A 27,142-nucleotide genomic window follows, 5' to 3' on the forward strand; every position below is an offset into this window, starting at 1 on the left:
AAACTAAAGGAGGAAAGTGTTCATCTAAAGTTCATCTAATAAGGCTAGTTCTAATATAATCTCCAATTTAGCCATAAGAACCTTTCTTTTAAGTTAGAGAATAACAAACACTGCTCTTCTCTGATGATATTTACACCGAAAGTGTCAATTTTGATGTGATAATACATAACACTTAACAGCATAATCCACAACTTATTGGTTAAGTACCACTTTATATGACATCAAGTCTTTTTGTCTTTTCAACTATTTTGAATTCAATAAACTCTTATAATCCAGTGTCAGTGGTTCTTATAGTATCACTCCATTTTCCATTGAGCAACAGTATATCTGACATTGCTTCTTCGTCTCTTCAACTGCTTCAAACTAAATAAACTTCAGCAGACATTCAAGTGGGTCTCTTACTTCTTCTTTTCACCTGGTCTTACATGAAGTCATCACTTTATATTAGTAGGAGCCCAAGAGTCTCTTTACTGGCCTTAAATTAAAGTTAAACTCCCTGCCAAAGTGGTTCAGTTTTCTTTTGAACTTGACTTTACATGAAGTCATCACTATAAATGGGTCTAAATCCTGATCCACTGTCTCAAATTAAACCTGAACTTGCACTTTAAGTCTGGAACTTTACTCCCCCTACTTTGCCGATGCAGAGTTTTCACTTTATAATGAGTCCAGAATCTTTGGAAGTAAACCCAGTAAAAGTCCACCTTTTCTCAATGGAGGCCCCAACCCCGCACATCTCCGTCCTGAAGACGTCGGGAAGTCTCTCCAGGAGATCCTCTATCTCACTGCTGCGACGCACAATGATGTTGCAACGCTGTAGGTACGACCAGATGTAGTCCACGCTCGCACCAAAAGGGTGCGCATGCAGGAACACGGAGATGAGACCTGGAATTGTGGGTTGAAGAAGCTGATTAACGTGCTGGCGAAATATATGCTACATGTGATGACAAGGTATACAGATGTCACTTTGGTAATTTTTTTTCTAACCTATAAAGGGTAATTAGCAAACTTGTCCCATTTATAGAACTCCAACAGTTTGAAAAGTCCCGTGTAGGCATTAAATCTTGAAAACCCATGTGGTAATGTGTCACTTGATATTATACAATGTCATATTATTTGCTTCATTATCCCGTTTCACAGTCCAAATTCCAGACACACCTTAAACACATTCTAATTTAAGGTTTTCACCCCACTCCTACCAATTAATCTGGCCTCTTTTTCATTTAATGCAGATCCCTCAGTTGCTATGCTACTTGAAGGGGTTTCCAAGGTGACTGATGTAACATCCTTTTCCTGCTGTACTGTTTCTTCTACACTCGTCTTCTCTTGACTGACACTGGCTCCACCTAAATTCAGTTCAACAGCAGCTGTTTCAGACTTCTGCCCTCCTGTCTTATCCACAATCCCTAACTGAGCCTGGAGCTGATGAAAATGGAAGAAAATGGATTACTTTCAATGAACACGCATAAAAAAAAGAAAAAATGTGTGAAGAATGCATTGAGATTTTAAATGAATAAAAGAATAAATGAATAAAGATAAAAAATAAAGATATTTAATAAATGAGTCTTATGCCATTTTCCATACAAAAGCTCTTTATCAAATGTCACTTCTAAGCATTCAATTTAAGACAAAAATAGAAAAGAAAATTAGTCAAACCTGCTATTGGTTACAATATACACAACTGAAAGCACCTTAATTTCAACAAATGCTAAGCATAATTCTAACTGTGATTTAAGAGTATGACATATTTTTGATTTGACCAATCTCATCACTAATTGTAGAACTTGGATAAAGGTACCAAAAATTTCAGTGACCCAAGCTATTTACCCTTTGAATTTCCTCTTCATCTTTTTTCCTCTGAGTATTGGCATTTATCAGTTGCTGGAAGAGAATTACAGACAGGCCATTAGTTGTAATTCAAGTTATGAAGGAGAAACTAAAAATTCCCACATATAACTTAAATTCTACGTTTGGACCAAGGATTTTTTCCCCTGACTTTACCGAAGTACTTTATGTTACGAGGGGGCCTTTAAGCCACTTAAACTGAATGCAATTAGTGAGAATCAATGAGGAGTTAGATCAATCCAGCTAGTAGGATAGGGTTATGGGAAGGCTCCCTAGGTCACTGCTCCAAATACCTGCTGCATCCCCTGCAGAGCCTGGGCAAAGGCTTTGATTTGTTTCTCTGCCTCTTCAATGCTGTTCTTAGCCTCCGTCTTCACAAGATCCATTTCGTTCTTGTACGCCTCTACCTGGCACTTCAAGGAGTCGTTGTCTTCCTTCAGTTGGCCAACTTGGGCTGCAAATGTATCATTTTTGTAATTTTTTTAGTCCCTAAACTGTCAACACACTTTACGAAACGTGATATTAAGAAGTTTTTTATCTTCGTTTGTAACTGTAAATTTGTTTCCTTTTTTAAGCTCCTTTCTACCACAACCAACACAGTCCTTCAAGGAACATAAAATTCTCAGCACAACTTCTCTCCCTCCATTTTTCAGTTAAAACATTCCAATAAAAATACTACATTACTTTAATTCTATCCTTTAAACTCCTACTTACAGTTATCAAGTTTAGGTTTTTTGGCACTGGACTCCTCGTCATCAGAGAGATCCATCTCCGTCTCCTGGCGTTCTTTGAAAAACTCATCTTGCTGGGTAGTCTTTATCTCCTGCAAATAATCGGCAAATGTTTTAAAATCCAATTTTAAGCCCAGTCATGAATCCATTTATGACCTCTAAAATGGATTTATGTCCAACGTCTGGTAAACATGTTTTTTTTTTTTTTTGTTTAAAATTGGAATAATAATACCCTTGCCAACAACAGTTCGTGCATTCTTCCTCCATAAATCCATTAAGTACCAATTTAGGTTCTTACACTTTATATTTATTATAATAATTTAATTTTAACTCCATGGTTTAATGGCTATTTTAACAATTACCCTATCTTAAGTTGAGACAATAAATCATACAATAAATAAAATGGAAATGTCATTATAAATATTCCATAAGAATGTCTCAAAGAAAAGTTCCAGGAGGACAGAAAGGTGGCATTTTAAGATGTCTTGATGACAGCTGATAGGGAGATGCCAAATTACCCCCAAAAATATTTATAATTATAAAATAATAAAAACAATCATAAAATAGAAAAGTATTTTAATCTTTTAATGAAAAAATGAAAAGATTGCAGTATGGGGCATTTTATCATTGTGTACATTCACTTTTTTTTTTTTGGGGGGGGGGGAGATTTGACGTCTTCTCTCTCCTTCTGAGATGGGTCAAGGTTTTAGATACAGCATTTTTTAAACTCCCCTCAACCACCTGACCAGTCCATCTATTTGATACCCTACAACAACTATTCTTTTAAACTGTCCACATTTATCCCCTTTTAACAACTTTGTTTTTTACATGAAATTTCCTCAAACTCTTTACCCCAGTCCTGGTTTGGCTTCTTCACTTCCCAAATTGGCTTTCACAAATATGAAATCCTGTATTCCTGCATGTTCCATTCTTACTGAACTTGGTTGATAAGTTTAACTTTCTGGCTATATTTTACTTATATTTACTTACCATGGTCACAAATAATGTTTTTGAAAATTATAACTCTGATTCTGGACTTGCTCTCGGTGTGCATTTAAAATTAGACTAACCAAGACTGGATTATATTAAAGACTGACAACAGAAAAATATATTGCTTACTAGTAGACTGCCAAATCCAATCTATATCTGTCCTACTGTGAACATAGCCTAAATCGTACACTTTTCCAGAGCAAGTTCAGAACATGAAGGGTGTGATAATGAATTCAGTGAGATGAACTACAGGTTTGTGCATCACTTACCTTTCTTTCTTAATCCAAGGCTGCATTTCCTGTCAATTTGTGACAGCTTAATTAAGTTCAGGCCATCTTTGTTTAATGTAAAATTACAACTCTTAGTTATTGTATATTTAGCGAGTATTTAATATCATTTTAGGTCCAATACAGAGCCTGTAAATGTAACTGAAACTGCATTTAATGCTCAATAAAAGTTTTTGTCATTCATATCATTAATATAATTGTGGAAAGTCAATGACCTTAGCTACCATGCAGGGGGGATGAAAGAGATTAGATTGACTAAGGCTCTCCAACCATCTGAGATTGCAAGTCCTTATTAAGGCTGTCACAACTTGCTTGAAAATGCGCCCTAAGACCTACCTTGTGAAGTTCAGCTTCTGGTCATGGTGGTGATGATGGTGATGATAATGATGATGACCACATAGGTACCAAGTCTTTTTTAAAGTCAAAAACCAATTTTAAGCAATTTCAAGCAAACATTATTGAAGATTGACAAGAATAGTTGGTAGCACATTTTACTTTGTGGTATAATTAGTTTAAAAAAAAATAATAAATTCAGGATTGGCCTTGGTACATTTGCTGATGATGAAGCCAAAAACATCATTTGTGACAAAAAACATAACTTATTTTCAAAATGTTACATTTCTATTACCAAAATAATTATTTTATAACTCAACCTTGAGATAAAGATATACATTTTTAATTTCTTGAAATTGTCGTCTCCAGCAGGTTTAACATTTAATAGCCAGAACAAAGATCCAAGACTTGTTAGAAAATACAATTTACATCAGTTTTTTAGCTCGTAAAAGCTAAATAAAAACATTTCTACATTAAATGCAGTTTAAAATTTGTTGAGTCAATATTTCTCTACACCGACTCCTTGAAAAGTTACAATTACTAAAAGTTCATTTATACAATAACAAGTCTCTTCACTTTGCCTACATGACCTTGACCCTACAGTGACCTTGACCTGACCTGACCTACCTCTGATGCCTTTTTCCATGTATCGATGTTCTTTCTTTGTGCCTTAGTGAAGTGGTCCCAGGCCTTCTGTTTAGTGGCCGCCTTAAACACGCTGACAATCTGCTCCACTTGAGGGTAAAATAGAGGCAAGGAGGCAGTGAAGATGATGCTTTAAAGAGAGCACCCCACCTAATTAAAGGGGTGTACCAAGAAGACAAACCTTATTCTGACAGCGTTTGTAAAGGCAGGGGAGAGGACATAGAAGCGAGTAGTTTTGGGAGCAATGTTCATGTAATTATACACCCAGAGAAAACAGTGACCCAGATACAAGTTATTACTGGTAGGTCATTGGTTTAAAGTAAATGAATTAACTGTGCTATGCAGAAGAGATAATAGGCCTACACACATTCTGCAGCACAGAAAACCACTCATAATTTCTGAAATTCTTGTTTTACGATAAATACTTTTACAGTTATTTGATATTTTTTCAAATTCAAAGTAGAAATCTCTGAATGCACAAATACAAAAAGCTCCCCACTCTCCAAAATTCTCCTCATAATAAGGGCGGTGAGCCAGGATTTCTATTTACTTACCTTGCTGTCATCTTTCTTTGTACTTATGAACCAACTGCTGTTTCTAATTTTCCTAATTTTGCTTAATTTATATCTACAATAAATCTTTTTTGCAATAAATCACAGTGACTGCTCATTGGACTTATTCCAAATTAAAATCTGTTATATTTGTGGCTTCACTAATAACCAAATCATGAGAAGAATTTTGAGAAAGTAAAATTATGTATACAATTACTGCTGTCCTGCTGTGACCTTGGCACCTGGATGGCTGACCTTGACCTACTTACTAAAAATAGAAGTACGGGTCTGAACTGAACTGAACTCACACAAGGTTCTGTCATCTTCTTTAGGACCTGAAATGTCTTACTGCACTTGTAATATAACATACCATGACTTCTGAAATGAAAGCTCTTCTTCTCTCTCTCTCTCTCTCTCTCAATCACACACACACACACACACACACACACACACACACACACACACACACACACACACACACACACACACACACACACACACACACACACACACACACACACACACACATGCAGGCATGGGTGCAGGTATGCACACACATACACATACTTTCCAATTCCCATTCTTTCATTTTTTCCCCAAGACTTTGGCACACTGCCTACTCACTGCGTTGATCAAATCTTCCAATGTTTTTTCTTTTTATTCATATTTACCTTCTCAGCAACTCAAAATTTACGAGCAAAATGAATGGGGATCAAACAAGCAGCAGATTCTTACAAAATTGCTTTTAAAAGAATTAAAAGACAAACACAGCCTACTTGCAGGATTTAATTATCATTTATCACAATTAATTTTTCTCCATCAAATTGATATCCCTTATTTTTTTCATAATCAGAAACAATTTGAGCATCCTGTCCATAATTAACTGATTTCAAGTTTCCCCTTTTGGCTACGATAAAGTATTTTTCAAAATCACTGGCTTTTTGTCTGCAAAAAAACATCAAGCAAACTACGCACTTTCTACAATTTCATTGTATAATTCTAATTCATACTACATTCTCTACCTTCCCTTGCCTTCTGGGAAAAGATAATTCTCCTGAAACCAAACCAATGCTTAATACTTACTCTGCCTCAGAATGCCCTCAAAACGCTGGCGGAATTTCTCCTTAATCTGCCGAACTTCCTCTTCGTGCTGCTGCTTTTCATTGAGAAGACGACGCACATGGGAGTGCGTGCTCTGAACCATAGTATAAAAAGATGTGGCTGTGCGCTTGTTGCAGTCGCCTCTCTCTAACCATGTGACCAGGATGGCAGAGGCTTTAATGAAGGTGCTATCATCTGGAATAAATGAAAAAAACAGATCCATTAACATTATAAAATTTTACAATTTTTATAAATGTAAGCAACTCTGATGTCATCCCACAGCATGCATCCTCCCAGTATAATTTTTCAGTCTCCAAATCACAAACTGTTTTCATCTCTAAAACATCAAATGAAAAAGAAAAGTATGTACTGCCTTTTCTATTGGACTCCAAGAATCACACTAGAACAATTGGGCAATGTGTTTTAAGGAAGGCAAAGAAGATTAGACATTTTGTCGATATTATGTTGGTCTGATAAAAAATAACTTATGTAGAAAAATGCTTAGTATCTTCATAGTGCAATATGACAGTAAAGATATCATGCACACGAATATTGTTATAAAGTTTTTTTTAATCCTATTCCATCAATCAATTAATCAGCTGACTCCTCAACAGCCATTAAAAGGACACAAGACAAGCCTAATCAATACCTTTCAACTTTTCTATCAGCGCTTGAGCCTCATGGTCAGAGTAATGGATGGTCGGTGGTGGGCTCGGAGGTCTCAATCTCTCCTCCTCAAGTCTCTCCTGGTGACGCCTTTCACGAAACAGGGCTCTTTCTCTGCACTCCCATTCATACAAGTCGTCACGGGCCTGGGCAAAGTCTACATGTAGGCGACCCGTGTTGGGTTTATCTGTCTGTTCACCTATCTGCATCCTATACCCTGTGGAGTAATAATTATATTTACTGTAAAGGCTGCCTGTTTCACCTTATTGTTATAGCTTCTCTCACATAAGTGCACAATTATATCTGTCTTTTAAAATGAGTAATGTAATACCTCCACTTTTTGTAAGTTACACTGTAGCTTGTGGTTTACAGAATCTATGAATGTAAACATGTTCTCACACCCTTCAGTATATTATTATTATTATCAGGCAGTCCCATTTTATTTTTCTGACTCCCATTTACACTACAATAGCTAATCTTTTTTTCTAAAAAAGAAAACATGCTGCTGCCTTTTGATTAAAATTGCAGAACTAAATGCTTAATACAAAGAAGATTATTCAAATTGCAGTTATATCAGGGTACAGTTCACAATTTGATTGCTTCACCTGACAAAGCTATTGCAGCATCCACAAAATGCTCATAGTCAAACCTAACATGAGCAAAGTTCTTCTTGCTCATTCTAATGCTGGTGATGCTACCACAGGAAGACTCAAACAACTCCCTAATCATCTCTTCTGTGCAGTTCTCAGGGAAACCCCCTACAAACACTGTCCTGCAGCCTGGTGGACGCTCACGCGTGGACGGTGGAGGGGCACCTGGTGAATACATGGTGAAATAGGTTTATAATTGTCCTTTGAGAATACATAAACTTATTTATTTCTTAAAGATCTATATTTGATGTGAATCTTTTTGTGAATACATAAATGAGGTACGTAACACATGAAGCGTAAGTCATATCACAAAACCATACTACTGTACACTACTTGCTATGTTTTTGTATTTATTCATCATCCATAATTATATTTCTCAATTGATAGTTTGTACTTCTAGAGTCTGAGTGCAAGCAGGCACTAGGCCAGTTGAATGCTGCATTGTTCACCTTACCTGGAGGAGGAGGGATAAGTTTAAAGGTCTCAAATGTCAGTGGCTCCCTCTGCTGCATCTCCATGGGGGGCATCGGACCCATAAAACCACCAAACTGAAAAGATGAAACAAGACTCTGACATTTAAAAAAATTTAAAAGAATCTGTTCAAGGCAGTTAGCTTTTCCTTTCTTACTTTGCATTTTTTGGTCCTCTTTTTTTCTTTTTTTTTTTTTTTTACAATTTCCTCATTATCATTTTAGTACATATTACATTTTACCAAAAGAATGTAAGATAAAATTTACCAAAATATCATTTACACCAAATTTCAAGTAATGAGAGGAAAGCAGTCTGACACTAGATGTCATTTTACAAGACAAGCCCATACCTGTCCGTATCCCATGGGTCCCCAGCCCATCATATTGGGATCTCCCATCATGGGACCAAACTGCATTGGTCCTGCCATCTGTCCCGTCATCTGTCCCGCCATTTGTCCCATAGGTCCCGGCATACCAGGCCCCATTACTCCAGGACTGTGCATGTTCATCTGACTCTGATTAGTATTGGCTGCATTAATGTCCATTAGACCTACAGAAATCGTAAATTGAAAGGCTATAGTTTTAACAAATAAATAAACACTTTTACAAAGCTTATCTTGACAAAATCTTTGCATGCTTGCCAAGTTCAAACTTTCCAGAGTACTACTCATTCAGGACATATTGGGTCTGAAAAATACTGGCCCAAGCAGATATGGCAGCCAGTAATTCTACGAATTAAAGATATTTACTGGTTCAGCTCCAATATTGCAATGTACAACCCACAACTGAAACCTGGTAAAAGGGGGAGGAGGGGAGTCTACAATTTCTTTTTACCTGCTCCAGGTACGGGTCCTGGACCCTTTATTTGACCAGGAGGTCCAGCTGGCCCTGGTGGGATCTTCTGCATCTGCATCACCAACTTCTCCTGGTGTTCTTTTTCCTCTGTGGACATCGGCATGGGCGGTTTGTTCTTGTTGATATTGAACTGGAGGGGTTGGTTGTTCATGGCAGGGTGCATCATTTGGTTTAGGTGCCCTGGGGGTGGGGGAGGAGGCTGGATGGGGGGCTGGCCGCTATGCATTCCTGAAATATATATTTAATTTATATATCTTTTTATCTGACTGTGCACAAAAGGTCATTTGAAGGGGTCAACTGGATTTAAATAAAAAAAGAGAAATGAACCATAACAATCAATCTAAATATGATTCTTAATCTTGACAGAATTGTTTGCCTGAAATAATAAGCAAAACTGGTGCAACGGTATCATGAGATAACTGAATAAATTATTAACATTTCTTTCATAAACACCCACATCCGTTGGCATTGTTAACTCATCTCTCGGTCGTAAAATATAAATACTTTTGCATCACGCTCGGCTGTCATCTTGATTGGATAGTAAACGGTTGTCGTAAAATCGCTAAAAGATATTAAAACCCGGTGCATAAACTTGAAAACCACCTAGGACAACCTCAGACTGCCACATTAATCCAATACAATGCAAAAATAAACTATAACAAGTGGTTAAAGCCTTCAAACCGAATGTCGTAAAGTCCCCATATACCTCCATAGAGACAATAAAATAGAATAAGCTTCTGAAACAAGAAAAATCCAGTTCCAACATAATAATCGAAATAAAATACTGCCGGGCATCGGAGCGGCCTAAAACTTGGCACGCTTACCGCAAATACTGCAGGCTACATCATCCCGTCGCTCGTTTGTAAATTCCGTGCATGGCATACGCACAATCAAACCGTATATCCAAATTGCACCTCTGATGTTTGAATTGGTCCTCTCTACAATCCAATTCAGGAAATGACGTAACCGCAGAGGTCGCATTGTCCAATGGCATGGCTTCTTTTTCGTAATGGTAGGTTAGGTTGGAACTGGATTTTTCTTGTTTCAGAAGCTTATTCTATTTTATTGTCTCTATGGAGGTATATGGGGACTTTACGACATTCGGTTTGAAGGCTTTAACCACTTGTTATAGTTTATTTTTGCATTGTATTGGATTAATGTGGCAGTCTGAGGTTGTCCTAGGTGGTTTTCAAGTTTATGCACCGGGTTTTAATATCTTTTAGCAATTTTACGACAACCGTTTACTATCCAAGGTGACAGCCGAGCGTGTTTTGCATTCCAAGATGACGTAAACGTCTCGATAATTATAGCTAAACGCACCTTGTGTTCCGATATTCAAACCCAAAAAGGCAAAAGGACTTGACATCGTTCACCACAGTTCAGTGTTTGCTGCAGCTCGCCTTACCCACCCTTGCAGGTCACAAATTCTGCGTCCTTTCCTTCAATCTGAATATTTTCACCGGGTAAAATAATGGACTAGCTGACCTTCAGTCCAGATGATGCACCTCAAGATTTTGGACTCCCGAACAGCAGAGAAAACAACGCAAAATTTATTTAGGTGTGCTGCAAGGAAAATTATCCTCCCAAACAATGGAGTCGATTCTGGCATGAACGACACTTTGGTATAAATATATATATTCTACCAACTATCACATGAAAAACACATGTTATTTTTTAATAAACTTTTAAACTTTGGTGATTTTCTTTTCTATTTGCCCACTTTTAGCATTAAGTATTTATTAAAGCAAAAGTAAATAAGTACGAAACTTATCATAATTTGGAGATAAACTCTGTGACAAGCACTTCCGGCGCCATGTCAAACCCGAAAGGTAAAAAAGGGGCGGGGGGATTTAAATGCACTTTTTGTCACTATGGAAAGGGTTATCTAGATATTTTGTCTGTATTTGTCACAATGTGTTTTGTGTGAAGCAAGATTGGGTTCAAAATCTTAGTAATTCATTGTAATAGTTTAGAAATTTGTCCACTGTCCACTGTCATTGATCCTAAGCCAAATACAGTATTCGTGGTTCATTTGTGAGCCAGTCAAAAAGTTGACTGTGATAATCACAAGGAACGTCATATCTGCATTTCAAACAAGGAATGTGGGAGTGCAAGTTCTGTTATGGATCTGCTATCAACCAACGTTGAGTCATATTCCTCTCACCGTTTTATTCAAGCATCAGTTGAAAATTTACTCGTTTATCAGCTGATTAAACATTAATTAAGGCAGCTTTGTAGTGTTGGCATGCCATTTATTATGATGCGTTTACCCATTACTGTAGAGTCTAATGCACAAAAATGAGTGTCATGTCTTATATATCAGATTACAATAAAGGTTCACAATAAGTGGCATGAAGCAACATTTCTTATAAGTTTGATTCAAACCTTAGTATAAAGGATATATCCATTTCTCTCTTACAATATTTTCAACAGAATGTTACTCATTTGTATTTATTTTGTATTTTAAAAGTTTACTTGGCTTTTGGGGTTTTTTTTCTTATAAATATCTTCGTTGAAGTAAATTGTTTCAATTGGTAGACTTTGATTTAAATACAGTTCTCATATTTTTTAATCTTAATGTTGAATACATGAAGTGCAATTAAAAGGATATGATATAGTCATGATATGCCATAACAATTGTTACATTTCCCCTATTATATTTTCCTGCAGTATTCCCTCTGAAATGTCCAGTGCAGACCTACCACTGGGGTAAAGTGGGAAAGGACAGTGAGGTAGCCAAACTGTCCCTCAGTGGAAACTCAGACTTCAAATTAGATGATAAGACTACATATGCTGAGGTACGTATTATGTTCCATCAGGGTCACAAAGAGTTTTTTTTTTTTTTTTTTTTTTTTTTTTTTTTTCGGTGAGATATTCACAGCAATTTCTCTGGCCATTTTGTGGTCATTTCTTTACCATGTCCAGTGGAATTTTTTGAAAAAAAAAAATGAAAAAAAAAGACCTAACAAAGGGTAAAAAAATATACCTTAGGCATGTCTGACAAAAAGTATTTATAATGTCTTATGTGGGAAAAGTTGCTTTCATGGTAACAAAATTACACAGTGGAACCCTTAAATAAAATATGAAAAAATATTATTGATACGAGAATTCATTTACAGCTATGGATGGGCACACACCACAAAGGGCCATGCATTCTAGACAGACCTAACATGGATAACACCACACTGGCACAATGGGTGGCAAAGAACCAGGATGACCTAGGGTCCAAGGTCAAGGCCAAATTTCAAGGTCAACTTCCATATCTCTTCAAAGTCCTCTCAGTGAACATGTCCTTATCAATACAGGCACATCCAAACAAGGTATGATTGCCCACTTGATAATTGAAAGAGTGAAATCATTTTAAGTACTTTTTTTTCACTCTCAGAGATGACTGTTTTGAAATCTGTAGATTTACATGTTTGTATAGTGCACATATTTTGCATAACCTACAGTATTTACTTCTTCTCATTATTATTATTATTATTATTATTATTATTATTATTATTATTATTATTATTATTATTTCCATTCCTTCTTAATGCTGGAGCAGTATTTTGCCTATTATACCAATTATATTCAAGTGATAATCTCATGTTGACAGTGACCTTTCTAACCTTGTATTGACCTTTGACCTCCAGTCCCATGCTGAGCAGCTCCACAAAGACCACTCCGACAGATACCCTGATCCCAACCACAAGCCAGAGATAGCTATAGCACTAACTCCCTTCCAAGGCATGTGTGGTTTTAGACCCATAGAAAAATTGGTTAAGTTTTTAAAAGGTGAGAAATTACAAAAATGTACTTTTTTACACAAAGTAAATAAAGTAAATGTGGTAAATATGGTAAGAAAATGCCCCTCCCCCATCCCCCCCCTCACACACACACACACACACACACACAGAGAGAGAGAGAGAGAGAGAGAGAGAGAGAGAGAGAGAGAGAGAGAGAGAGAGAGAGAATTATGCATTTTTTTATCCAGCAAACCCAGGCTTATCAGGCCTTAGAAATACACAGGTCTGCACATCAGCATCTATTATCTAGAAACTGTGAAATCTGATCAGTTTAGTTTTCTTGTATTTCAGCTATACCAGAGCTCCAGTCAGTGATAGGCTTGGAGAACGCACAGGGAGTTATCTCTGCCTCATCTGGGAAAGCACAACAGGCTGCTCTGAAACAGGCATTCACTGCGCTGATGTCATGTGACCCCAAGATCGTAGAGACAAACTTACAGGCACTTATTAGCAAAGTTCAGGAGAGAGGTGAATATTTGGTTCAAACTATCGAAATGTCTAAATTTAATTTATTTGTTTGATCATATCTACAAATGTTATTTCGTCACTGATTTGAACATGTTTCAGTATACAATCATGCTATAGTAAAACATGCATAATATCTTAAATGAGCAGTTTGTTTATATTCCTTCTCAGTACACACTAACATTTATTACTTTCCACACCAGTTGCTGCCAAAGAAGATGTGAGTGATGTGGAAGGAGAACTGCTGTTACGTCTGAACCAGGAGTTTCCAGGAGATGTGGGCTGTTTCTGTATCTACTTCCTCAATGTTATGAATCTACAGCCTGGAGAGTCCATGTTCCTGGAAGCTAACCTGCCACATGCTTATCTCAAAGGAGGTATAGGTTTTATTTAAATTCATGTAGTATAAGCTATTTTTTCTTGAGATATTTATACATGGCTTAGAAAAAATTCATGTTCTCCACGTTCTTGGAGGCCAAGCTGCCACATGCCTATCTCAGAAAAGGTAGAAATGAATTATTTATTATGTACATGTATTTTTAATTCATGTCAATTTTGTTCTTTTTTTCTTAACAGGAGAACAACTCTTCATGTGATATTCAAAATTCCACAATAAATACATTGTAAACAACACAGAAATATAATAAATTTCACTTTACCTCCAAAACTGAGGTTTTTGCAATTATTTTTAAATCTCTGCTTGGCCTTTTATAGATGGCTACCCATTGTAATTATCTCCTTAGACATTATTATTATTATTATTATTAATAATCTCCTTAGAGATTATTGCAAAGAAACACAATTTTTAAAAAGCCAGTCAAAGTTAAATGTCAAAACAGATTCATTAACCCAGAATGCCCAGTAAGTATTCGAAATTCATCGTTTATCAATGGGTAGCATTCCCAGAGATTTAGATCAATCCAGAGATTTAGATTTAGATCGACCTAACTCCCTGGGGGTTCACGCTAAATTACAGTCAGCCGAGCACGCACCATAGTTTATTACCCCCTTACTATAGCATGATTGTATACTGAAACATGTTCAAATCATGTTAGTGAGACTCCCCACAGGGATAGATTGACCTAAAATCTATGGGATTGGGGTCATAGTGAAATCCATTTTATGGCACTTTTCCCATCAAAATGAAGAGTTATGATCCTTTTAAGTTACTCATACGTGGTAATGAGAAAGCAGTTCTTTTTTTAGGGGAAGAAATTTGATTATAACAGGAATTTGAACAAGTTGTATTTATAACACTTTATGTTATGTATTTTTAGATTGTATTGAATGTATGGCGTGCTCAGACAATGTAGTACGGGCTGGCCTTACGCCAAAGTTTAAAGATGTTCCTACACTCTGTGACATGCTCATCTATGAACCGAAGTCTGCCAAAGAAAATCTGTTTGACAGCATTAAGGATAGCAAAGACGGCAACATCACACACTACCAACCAAATATCCCTGACTTTGCTGTTGATAAATATGAGGTTGGTATGAAGTTAATGATAGTATGTTTGCAGTTTACCAGTATGTTTTGGCAGTGTGTGTTTGTGTATGTTAGTGCAAGATTGACAGTAAAATAAACCGTATTTAGGATGCAAATATAAACTAAGGTCAGCCTATCCAAACATTTGTGTAATTATCTGATTTCTTAAATCAAATTTTGTAGTATGATTTTCATCCCATCTTAATGAATAATTCATTTCAATACACTACACCCTCCAGCTCTCCCAAGATATCAAAGAGTACACCATCCCAAGTATGGATAGTGCCAGCATTGTTCTAGTTATAAAGGGAGAAGCAGAGGGAAAGAACCAAACTCTAGGAGACGAGGCCTTACAGCTACAGAGGGGTACTGTGCTGTTCATAGCAGCCAACCAAGAGGTGCAGCTTACTCTGAAAGGATCAGATATACTCATGTTCAGGGCATATTGTGGCATATAGAATGTTTTGATAGTGTATACTTTAGTATATATTTTAATATACATGAATATTTGAGGTAGCCTATAGGAATTATTACCTACCAGGGTATTGGCTTGAAGGTGTGTTTAGATATAACTTAGACTGAAACTTACATGGGAGAATTGTCAGGTGTGTTCAGATTTAACTTAGACTGGAACTGGTTTGGGTCAAAAACGAGTGATAAGGCGAGCAGATTGATGATGAACCTGTAATGGAACACCTTTTAAATCTGTAGAAAAAAAATTACCATCTGCAAATATTACCAGATCAAGTGGGTCTAATCATTTGTTGGTGAAAATTCTATTATAAAAGTGCACTCAACAAAAAGCACTGAAAATACATGTAACATTTGCATCTGCATTAATACCCTCCAGTAAAATTTAGAGCCTAAGATCTACCTTTTTCAAATAAAAATCTAGTGACAAATTCTAGTCCTACCTAAACTGGTTCTAAGTTTTGTCTTAGTACGTCTATGATCATGGCATTCACATTATTTTCCTGTCCCACTGGTTGGGGTGTATGTACACAAAAAGGAAAGGGGGGGGGGGGGGCTAATTGAAGAAATATTGTTCCAAAATAGTAAGTTTGATTGACAACATGTTAAATGTATTGGGGTTGTACCCAAATGGGAATATAGAAAAGAAATGGAGGTTTGTTATTGTTTCTAAAATATGTGTGGAATGTGGCAGTTTTTTTAGACTTAGTGGAGTTTTATGAGGGGAGTGTGTGAAAAGTGTCTTGACATAGCTCAAATGGTCTTTTTGGGCCAAATTTTCATAGTTACAAATGTAGAGCTTGCCTGCATTGAAGAAAAGCAGGGATAGGATATTTCACTTGCTTTGAAACTGTGATATTTATGGTTGAGGTACATGTGTGTCAGTCAAGAAATATATGGGTGGATTTTAAGTGAGAGACCCAAGTTAATATCAGATTTTGGGCACAAGCAATCATCTCTGGCAACGTTTTAACATCAGCATTTTCTAAGTCAACTTACTGTGATCTTGTTACTTACACAATCAAGTTGAATATAGATACACACATGGTTTTGATTTGTTGGAAAAAAGTGGCTCAGTGGCCTTGTGACAGGGGGTCTGTGGGCTGTTAAAGGTGGAAATTGCCAAGAAAAAAGGATCAGGTTTCTGATTAAATTACTGGGAAAATCATGTCTGGAGTTTTGATATTATATTTTTGTTGGAACATTTAACTCTACAGACATCACTTATTGGGGCAGAATTGTGTCAGTGTTATGGTTAACAAATAAAGGTTACAATTAATAAACAAACTGGAAATATGCCATGCATTATTATTGAATTTTCAGTATGCATCACAACCAAAACACGATTCTCTTCTTTCAGAATCACATTTGGCAAAGGATATAAAAATCTTAAATCGACTTTAATGAGATACGTATCCTAATCAGAGATTATTTTTGATGTAAAAATTATGTGATCCACATCTGACCACTTCAAGTGATCTTGGACACGATCAGATATCTTAGATTTATGTTTCACCCTTCTGACATTTTCAGATTTAAAGCAACTCCTGTTCATGAAGTTTTCTGCATGTGTGTCTTTTCTCATACATTGTCCTCCCACAGTGCATGTACACAGAGAATTCAAAATTCTTAATGCAAAAATCATTTCCACCTGGTTTAAATTGGTGATATATACTTTCATATAAAAGGCTGACATTGTACATGTATGACACTGAATAAACTACCATATTTGATCACTCTAACTTAAATCAATCTCAATAACTGTCTTCATATGAGATAAAATAATCGTTATTTTTTTGGAGATTGGTCCATATTTGTTATATGACTACAACAGTACGATACTGAGTGTATGTCCATGACAATAAACTGTCTCCACTAATGTTCTCGTTAGTGGAAATGAGCCCATATTTGGTAAAATTCCACAGAACCACCTCCATACATGGTCATGTTGACAGAGGAGAGGGAAAGAGCCCATATTTGGTATGTCTCATCAAAACCCTCCCCATATATGGTCATGCGACAAAGGAGAGCCCATATTTGGTAACAATATCTGCACGTTAATGATCCTGCTATCCAATCATGTTAATGATGAGAGTGGTGGAAATGGATTCTGTTTGCTGACGACGACTTTCTGGTGCTGGTGGGAAATATAGCCCTTGATTTTACCCTGCAAACAAAAGACAACTGTCAAATTGAAGATAAACAAATAACAAGTACAAGAATGTCTTTTCAAGGAAAAATTCTGCAATAATACACTCAACACTTGAATGCAATGATCTTCGGGTCATAAAAATGTCCAAATTATTCTAAAGGTTAGAAATTCATGCTGTAATAATGCTGACAAAAATAGTCTTAAACCAAAAAAAATAAATAAATAAAAATTAAATTAAATTTTAAAAAAATAAAACTTGAGTAAAAAGCTTTTTCACCTACATTTGAGGAATAAATTCAATATTTCGCTTTTAAGACAAACAGTAACAGTCTATTAGCAGGTTATCAATTTTTAGTGCTCTTTAAAAGCAAATAACAATAATAATAATAAAAATTAAGGTTACTCACCTCATATATCAAGTTGGCTAGTATACACTGAGCTTCATCATTATCAATGTCCTCCACCTGAAACAACAACAACAACAGCTCCACATTCACATTTCATGAGAACTTTATTCCACAAAAATATAGTCTTCATTACTTTATCTTAAGGACAGTCACAACAAAAAAGATAATGTTCTGATCAAAACTCTCATATAACCATCCTGTCACCGTATTTTCCTCTCAAGCAAAGTGTCTAAATTAATGCAGACAGAAATGCAACTTTCTTCTTCTTTGCTAAGATGCTGACAAGGCAAAGTGAAAAAGGCACCAATGCACACAAACAGGAGGAAAGTCTGAGAAACCCTCACCTGCATCATTCTGAGAGCCACCACAAAAGCATCTACTGGCAACTGATGTGTTTTCAGGATGAGGTATCTGGAAAAATAAAACAAGAAAATATGTCATCTCTTCATATATATCAATATATAACATTTTCATTTTTTAATATGTGGTTTGGCACTGCAAAGCCATGTTTTAATCTTTCAAGTTATACTCGGATTTTCAAGATGAGTTGTGTCAAAGCTAAGTTCTCAAATGAAACAAAAATAATGAAATTAAAAATCCGTGTTCACAACATATGCAAAATGGAACAGATTGTTCTCAAACAAAACAAACAAACAAACAAATAAACAAACAAACAAACAAAAAACTCCACCTGTGACACACTGGTATATTTTCGGACAAACAAACCAAAATAATAATACTCACACTTTCTTGAAAAGATTCCTGTACGTTATGATCTTCAGTTTTTCTAGTATCAGGTAAACGCCACACTTGATAAAGAACACCTCGTGTTTCTGCATGGCTTCTGTGAGTTTCAGAAGATTGCCAGCTCTAAAATTGATTTTGTGAATAAGATTAGTAAATTAAATACACAGTGAATTGCAATGCCACAGAATATCAAAGGAAATTCTGCTAGTAATAAACAAATAACCAGTTTATACAGGTATCTTATGAAAATGTTTGCTAAAACCAAAATGACAACTGACTATGGACCAAAAAGTAATAATTAATAATGAAACCTGTTCAATCAATTTTTCAATGACTTGTCGAAATACAAAATTTGGCTAAAAAATCACACAGAGTTTTCAGTAAGCATTAACATTTCTGAGTTAATCAAAAGTGAAGACTAAGCACAGTTTCTTTGTCAAAAGAATATAATTAACATGGAATAAGATGTCTCCATATGTAAAGATGATCTCGTTTCCTCAACTGACTTACTTGACAGCCTTCACCACATCAGCAAACTGGAGGAGATCATACTTCAACAAAAGCTCGATCTTTGGCATGTGACCCTGAAATAGGCTTAGTTTTATTGGCCTGTTTGAGACAGATACATCACAAATGACATTAATTAAAATTGTACTGTTGATTGTTTTAGATGCATATATGAATATGTACATTTTTTCACAGTGATGGTTAACTTGAACCTTTATAGAATGCTTAGGGTGGAAAAAGTTTTATTCATCCGAGCAGAAAGATTATTACTATATTATTACATTAAATCATGGAAATTGTATGCCTGTATTTCTTACTTTCATTGCACAGCAAATCTAAGATGAAAACTTTTTCGAAATGTAATTTGGAAGTATAAGCAGGCCTGTAATCCTCAAGACTAGGCCAAATAGATGCTGCAGTTCACTTCATTCTGCCCAGCTTACCAAAAGCATCTTCACAGATAACAAATAAATGAGGATGAGTCTTTTGTTTCTCTTGGCAGAATAGTGACACCTCTCAAATGCGAAGGTTAAATATTCCTCAGCTGCAGAAGAAAGAATAATAATATCAACAAAATGAAATATTTAAAAAATAGCATAAATTGCACCTAGGCTTCAGGATAAAGCATACAAGCGGCAAACAGATAATGTCAAAAAAAGTTTTTTTTCACTATTATAAGTAATATTGTTTGCCCTTTATAATCCCTGTTATACACCTTTACTTTTTCAACAACACAATCCCCTCTTCCTACTTAAAAAGAAAAGAATTTTTAAACATTTTGAAGTCAATACCAAACATTGCTCTTCTTAATAGTATTTGTCAAAGACGATTTTTTTTTAATTAAAAAATTGCTTGTCCCCCCCCCCCCCCCCCCCAAACCCAACAGGCCCCACATTCAATTAAAATATGATTGTTACCTGTTTTGAAATCACTGTCAAACATGGCTTTCCTTCCCACATAATACCGGAATGTGATCATCTGTGAAATACTGAACCTGTCCCTGATTGGTAAACTCTCTATAGCACGGATGAGGGGTTTGCACAGGTGGAGTTTGTTAATCTGTAAAAGCAATTCCTTTCCACCCTTAGCATATGTAGCAAGTTTTACATAACAAATTGGGCATTTCTGTGTTGAAAAATGGCCGACATTGAAAAAGATTCCATTTGACTGTAAAAATATGGTGCTTTAAGTTCTTCGCTGCATGTGAGAATCTAAATTGAAAACAATTAATTTATATATTCTGTATATATTAAAACAAAATGAACATGCTGGGCATGTTTTAATAATTGTATGCTGAACTTTCTCACCTTGAAGTATATCTTAAACAGCTGATTGACTATATTCAACATTCCCCACTTTTTAGAATCTTCTACTGCAGCACGACTGAAAACACAATTTTATATATCAAAGGCACATTTGAACCCAGTGTCTGAGGAATGTGGGTTCCCAGTAACACATATAAGCCAATTCTACTAGCTTCTTATACGACTCAAATAAAGTTGACATGTTAAGGGATAAACTGTATTAATCATTTGATCAGCCATAAAATAGTTTTAAACTACACTTTCTTCAATTAATTAAGTTGTACATGAGCTTATATCTGCACTCTGAGTGTGAATATTTTGTAAAACCAATTCTCATATGATGTTGGAGGATTCAAGATGTTTGATGGAATTTTAATTATCAAGACTATATTTATGTATATACCACCAATATGAATGTGGAGCATGGTTTGAAAGAACTCTATATTATTATTATTACTATTATTATTATATACTGACTTGTCACTAGCACACACTCTGAAGATCTGCATCAAGAGTTCTGCAGCTTTCTCCAGCATGTCCCCAGGCTTGCCACGCCCCCTTTTCAACAACTGGATGTCAGCCTAGAAGTTCATAAAAAAAACTAAGATTTAGAAATAAAATAAATATAAGCAAAATGATATCCAGAGAGCAAGATATTGTTGTATGTCCAGACATATTTAATTTTTGTTTTTTTATTTTTAATATTTCCACACAGCAATTACAACTTAACAAATATTTTCATCAACTTGGTGTAGATATAGTTCAAAGATTGTTATATGTTTTATGAAAGTTTATATGTGGTTATGCCCAATCATCTAACAGGAAATAAGAATTACAGTATTCACTTATTGAAGGCATACACTGCCTTAAGCTAATAATGTTTCAACTACATAAACTTGTCAGCAAACGTAAAGTAAAAACTCAAATATTGTTCACTCGTCTAATCCATAGAAAACAATCTAATAAACTTGAGCCTGCTGTGCCAAATTTATTTTTGGCTAGGTGTTGCTACTTAGCCCCCATTCCCATCTGTCTACATAGACAGATCAAACTCTGTGGGGACTCTTGCTGAGTGCAATCAGCTTTATTGACTAACATGCCCCCTCCTGACATTGAGTCGTTACAAAAAAGCTGGTGATTATTTGAGTACATAAGAAACAAGAGGCCTATCATTCAGTTAAGCTGATTGCAATCAGCAAAAGTCCCCGCAAAGTTGAATCAATCCACCTAGACCGATGGTGTCTATGGGAATTTGGCCTTACACTGTTGGCAAACAGCCGGAGGTCCAGGCAGACAGCATACATGACAGGGAGACTCCAATTCTCATCTTTCTGAGCCTGAAATATCTTGTTGAAGGTTGTAAATACTTTGTTAAGGGAAAGTAGACAACATTTTTATTTGTTTGTTTGTTTCTAACTTAATGACAGCTGATGAACCTGAATTTCAGTCATCCAAACCATAATTCACAAAAATCTCTTAAATGTACTTAAATACAAAGAAAATGAAAGAAAATATGTTGCATGCTGACAACATTGAGATGTAACAGAAAACTGGCCTTGGGGCACTTTGCATTAATAAATACCCCTTCTTCTTTTCTGAAACAATCATATGAATCATGCAGTATGATATCTAAAATTCTAATGTTAACCACCCCCCCCTCCCCCAACAGCACACACACACACACATTAATCTCACAAAGACAAGTATTTCATATCACTATAACACTTCTCAAGGATATGAGACAGCATGTGACTGGCAGCCATATGCTTCCACAAAATCATGGTTGGCCACCGCCCATGTACACCTGAAAGAGTAAAAAAGAAGTCTTTAAAACTGAAGAAAATTAGGAAACACAAGTTTTTTCATTGGAAAATCCTACGCAATTCTAAAAAGTTCAAACTTAAGCAATTTCCATAGAGTTACAGTTTTGAAAATAAAATCTAGTGTTTAAAATGTGTAACTTATTGGCAACAGTATAAAAGTCAGAAAAATAACTCAGAGAGGAAAGTTTCATGACAAGTGTAGATGGTTTTTAAACTGACCTTTTGTGGTCTACTTTTTATTTTTTTATTTATTTATTTATTTATTTATTTATTTATTTATTTATTTATTTATTCACTAGTACCATGCTTTAAGCCCAACCTTAGATGTGCAGCTACTAACTCATCCCAAGGCTGCTCAAAGAAGCGTTCACAAGGTGCTTCTGGTCTCTCCAGCTGTAGTCGCGAGTTCGCAATGTGTGGATGCTTGAAAGAAAGCAGCTCCTGTAAAGACAGTTATAATATGTTTTAAGCATTTCTTAAAATATTCAAAACCAAAATATGATGTTTAGTTTGGGGTGCAATACTCATGGATATTCTGCCCCTTGGTGATGTATGTTTCAAAGGATTTATTATTCTTAACTAGGGATTAAAAACAAGCAGATTACCATGCAGCTATCTAAAACAAACATAGAAACAAAATAACTAAATACATGGATCTAATGACTGTTTTAACATTTTTATTACAATAGTTGTGAAACAGAATATCTTTAGTATTTTAACAGACACCATAAAGTCTGTCTGACATGGTTACTGGTAAGTGTCTACACTATGATTGTACACTACAGAGTGTACTTAACAAATATCCCTTACCCCAAGCAACAAGCCATCCTTTGCATTAATTGACTCTTCAACCTACAATGATACAATAATCTAATTACTTATTGAATATGTTGATCGTTTGGTTAGCATACTACTATAGGGATGTTCTAAAATTGCCAAATGATGGTTTAACTGGGTGTATAAACCTAAGAACCCCACATAAAAAGACCCTAGACATCTGCACTAGTCTACCATGATGAAAAAAACTCTATAAGATGTGTGGAGACTATTAGCAGTAAGTGTGGTGCATCAATTCTGGCATCATGTAGATACTATTTGTACTCTAAAGCAATTTTATGTGGTTTTTAGGGCTTGTGTACTTGGTTTATTGATCCTATGGCAATTTTACATCACTCCTTCACTAACCAAAAAGCATACGTACATTCTAAAAAATTCAAGTAATTTTCGATAATTTTTAGTTACTTTTCCCACAATTTAGGCTTCAAGCATGTTCAGTTCTTGTCATACTGCATATAACAGTTACTTGCGAACAGCAGTGCAGTCATATTATCATACACTTCATTTATTTTCTTAATTTTGAAGAACAAGACTGAGATTTGAGGTTTACTGGTAGCTACAGCAGTGTGACACTTTATTAAGTTTCTTAAATGTAAATGTACCACGTGCACAACAATTAACGGACGAATTAAGTTATAAACAGGTCTTTAATTTGACCTAAAGTTTTTGTAAATCCATGCTTGTCAAGGGCTTGCTAAAGATGAAATTTACCTGCTGCAAGTACTGGTTCAAGCTTGTGTGTGCCATGCTTGTAAACAGTGGTGAATGTAGATGGCGCTGTAAAAGAAGACGAGGCACTCAAATTACAACGGACTGTAGCCAGTCACTGTCAGATGTTCGCTGCGTGTTAGAAAACGCGTAAAGATGCCGGAACCAGGAATGACATCCTCTCATGCCCAGACTATATCCAGTGCATTATCATGCAAAAGGTTTGCAAAAGACGCACCAAAAAACACTGCCTCAGTCCTGGGACTTTTAATAGGCCTACTTTTAAAAAAGAATTATATTTGGTATTTCCTTAATGGTTTTTTTTTTTCTAAAAACGTGTTTAGATGATCAAACTTGACTACATTAGGAATAAGGAATCCATTTTTGATGGAAGCAATTGGCGGCCATTAAAAATGCGCCTCGAATCCAAAATGACCGTCATCCGCTAATGTGAAAGTGGATATGATTTTGCTATTTTATATTGGTTTTTGAAGCGTTTGACCTACTTACAGTACATATACGCGTGATATTTTGATTCTTACTATTTTAGGGGTGCAAAAGCCTATCTTGACACGATGAAGATAGGCTATTGTGAGAATGAAATGAAAAAAAAAGTAACTGTAACCCTATACCACCCCACTTATGGTGGGAACATTTTAATAATCTCATGAATAGAAGTCTACAACATGAGGACCCCAAATTTGAATCCCTAATTAATGAATTCTTTAATGGTATTAAAAACGGTACTTTCAATGAACTTGACTACCTACTTACTGTAAATGAAATAAAAAAGGCTTCTACAAAACTTAAGAATAATAAATCCTCTGGCCCAGATGGCATACCTAATGAAATGATCAAAGAGGGTATTCACAGACTGGCAGCCCCCCTGTGTATTCTCTTCAACCACATTCTCACAAATGGAACATTCCCTACACTTTGGAGAACAAGCTTTCTAACAGTTATACACAAAAAGGGTGACAAAACAGATCCAAATAACTATAGAGGAATTGCTGTCACTAGCAATATCTGTAAACTATTCTGTCTAATCCTGAACAACAGACTCACAACATATGTAGAAAAACACAATATCATACCCCCAAATCAAATTGGTTTTAAAAAAGGAAGCCGCACCAGTGACCATATTTTAGTATTAAAAACCCTCATAGACAAATATGTTAAAAGGGCCTCTAAATCCAACCTCTTTGTTTGCTTTGTTGACTTTTCCTCTGCTTTCGATACCGTGTGGCGAAACGCCCTGTTCTACAAACTGACAAGGGCAGGCATCAATGGGAACTTTCTAAGAACCCTTCGTAATATGTACTCATCTGTGCGTTTTGCCGTCAAATGCAGAAATAGCATAACAAATAGTCTCTCGTCCTCTGTTGGTGTTAAGCAAGGCTGTAATCTCAGTCCACTCCTCTTTAATCTCTTCATAAGTGACCTGCCCTCAATTTTTAACGACAGATGTGACCCAGTGTCTCTGAATAATCAAAAATTAAATTGCCTATTATATGCAGACGATCTAGTAATTATGTCGGAAAGCAGTGCAGGTTTACAAACCGCAATAAATCAACTTCAGGCCTACTGCAAAAAATGGAAGCTACTAGTGAACATCACTAAAACAAAAGTCATGATATTCAATAAATCTGGCCACAAAATCCAGAAACAAATTTTCAAGTTTGGCGATATACCTCTAGAAATCTGTAGTGAATACTGCTATTTAGGACTTGTCTTTACTCCATCCGGAAGTTTCACCAAATCCCTTGAAATACTCAAATCAAAAGGGGGGAAAGCATTTTTCAAAATCCGCAATAAATTATTCACCAGCCCAGTGCCCATTTCCATGAAACTTTTTGACTCACTCATAGCTCCCATTCTTACCTATGGCTCTGAAGTTTGGGCACCATACTTTGTCAAAAACTCAAGTAAAGACAGCTACTTCCTAATTTGTGACAAACTTTCCATTGAAACCTTACATCTCAAGGCCTGCAAAACTATCCTAGGTGTTAACCGAAAATCTCCCTCACATGCTGTCCGCGGAGAACTGGGCAGCTTCCCAATACTGACCACTGCCCACACACTGGCCCTCAAATACTGGCACAGCCTCCAATATAAAAAGCACCATGACACCACCTCCTTAGTTACTCATGCACTTCATGAAAATGAAAATTTAAACAGACTTAAAACCTCAATCTGGTCAACCGGCATTAAAAATACACTGGCGCTCATTGGACGCCCTGACATTTGGGAGGACCCTTTTAAAATATCCATGACCGCACTCTCTTCCATAATAAAACCGCTTATCCAAATCTCTTATAGTTCGGCCTTTAAATCTCACCTAGCATCCCTGAACACGGAGGGCAAAAAATTACGTACCTACAGTACCTTCAAAAAAGATTTTAAAAGAGAAATATATACACAGTTAATCCACAAACCCAAATCTACATTCCTTTGCAAATTCAGGATAAGTGCCCACAATTTGGCAATTGAAAAGGGGAGACACATGAATCCTAAAATACCCATAGAGAAAAGGCTATGCACGGTGTGCAACATGGGGTCAGTTGAAGATGAGTTCCATTTTATGATGATATGCCCCTCTTATGCTCCACTAAGAGCCATATTCCTTAACCAGGTTAAAGATATACTGGGCAGTGCAGCCCCTGAGTCCATCAGTGACCTTTTTATTACTGTACTGCAATGTAATGATTTTGATATTGCAAAATGCACAACTAATTTTCTTTATGATTGTTTTAAAGCTAGGGATATGAAAATTGCATCCATGCTGAATAAAACCTAGATTAACTGATGATGCAGTTTTCATATCCCCCTAAATAATAGTTAGTTTTATATAAGGTTTAGTGTAGCCTATTCTAGTTGAATCAGTTTTTTTTTTTTTTTTTTTTTTTTTTTAAATTATCCCTATATTGATCTTTATTGAGTAGTACATGTACTTTCCCTGCTTTAGTCTAGACATTATATAATGTATATCAAACTGTATATGGTAATCACTCTGCGGATTACTTCTTGTATTTGTATTTGATCATGCCCGGATGTAGGGCGATAGTCAATAAACTTCTGATCTGATCTGTGAAGGAGGTTAGTGTCGAGTAATCTCTGAAGCTCAGGGTAACTTTTCTATACTATCACGGCAAATTTACAACGTTGTTGGTCATTTTAAAGGTAGGACTGCAGGTTGGAGATTTTATCTTTAATTAAAGGTCTTAGCTTTTTTTTTTAAATTCCCATTGCACTCATTTAATGTATCTTCAAAACATGTAAACACAGCTCCAAGTTCATGTTGTGACGTAATATTGTTTTTTTTTT

The 27,142-nt window shown here is 35.9% G+C and overlaps 3 protein-coding genes across 3 annotated transcripts; 1 reads left to right on the forward strand and 2 right to left on the reverse strand.

Annotated features, from left to right (window-relative positions):
• Positions 1-142: 142 nt before the first annotated feature.
• Positions 143-10,718, reverse strand: LOC106157454 (ecto-NOX disulfide-thiol exchanger 2-like). The gene is made up of 13 exons (XM_086996799.1): positions 10,442-10,718; positions 9,101-9,349; positions 8,617-8,816; positions 8,251-8,344; positions 7,752-7,961; positions 7,130-7,363; positions 6,463-6,675; positions 4,811-4,917; positions 2,557-2,665; positions 2,136-2,296; positions 1,825-1,878; positions 1,197-1,419; positions 143-882 (listed from the first exon to the last, which is right to left on the reverse strand). The coding sequence occupies exons 1-13, from the start codon at positions 10,485-10,487 to the stop codon at positions 650-652; spliced, it is 2,133 nt and encodes a 710-aa protein (XP_086852925.1). The 5' UTR covers positions 10,488-10,718; the 3' UTR covers positions 143-649.
• Positions 10,719-10,909: 191 nt separating this feature from the next.
• LOC106157461 (mannose-6-phosphate isomerase) lies at positions 10,910-16,629 on the forward strand. The gene is made up of 8 exons (XM_086996801.1): positions 10,910-10,950; positions 11,792-11,919; positions 12,241-12,441; positions 12,760-12,901; positions 13,204-13,380; positions 13,581-13,754; positions 14,655-14,863; positions 15,102-16,629. Exons 1-8 carry the CDS (start codon positions 10,935-10,937, stop codon positions 15,318-15,320), a joined length of 1,266 nt encoding a protein of 421 aa, XP_086852927.1. The 5' UTR covers positions 10,910-10,934; the 3' UTR covers positions 15,321-16,629.
• On the reverse strand, positions 16,626-23,889 carry LOC106178757 (PCI domain-containing protein 2-like). The gene is made up of 14 exons (XM_086996802.1): positions 23,822-23,889; positions 23,084-23,125; positions 22,593-22,714; positions 22,188-22,254; positions 21,713-21,808; positions 20,928-21,031; positions 20,454-20,529; positions 20,064-20,205; positions 19,590-19,690; positions 19,150-19,223; positions 18,637-18,762; positions 18,237-18,303; positions 17,893-17,949; positions 16,626-17,500 (listed from the first exon to the last, which is right to left on the reverse strand). The coding sequence occupies exons 1-14, from the start codon at positions 23,855-23,857 to the stop codon at positions 17,411-17,413; spliced, it is 1,200 nt and encodes a 399-aa protein (XP_086852928.1). The 5' UTR covers positions 23,858-23,889; the 3' UTR covers positions 16,626-17,410.
• Positions 23,890-27,142: the final 3,253 nt, after the last annotated feature.

The sequence above is a fragment of the Lingula anatina genome, chromosome 10, assembly GCF_051362555.1.
Source record: "Lingula anatina isolate TDL-2025a chromosome 10, LinAna3.0, whole genome shotgun sequence".
NCBI classification, from domain to species: domain Eukaryota; kingdom Metazoa; phylum Brachiopoda; class Lingulata; order Lingulida; family Lingulidae; genus Lingula; species Lingula anatina.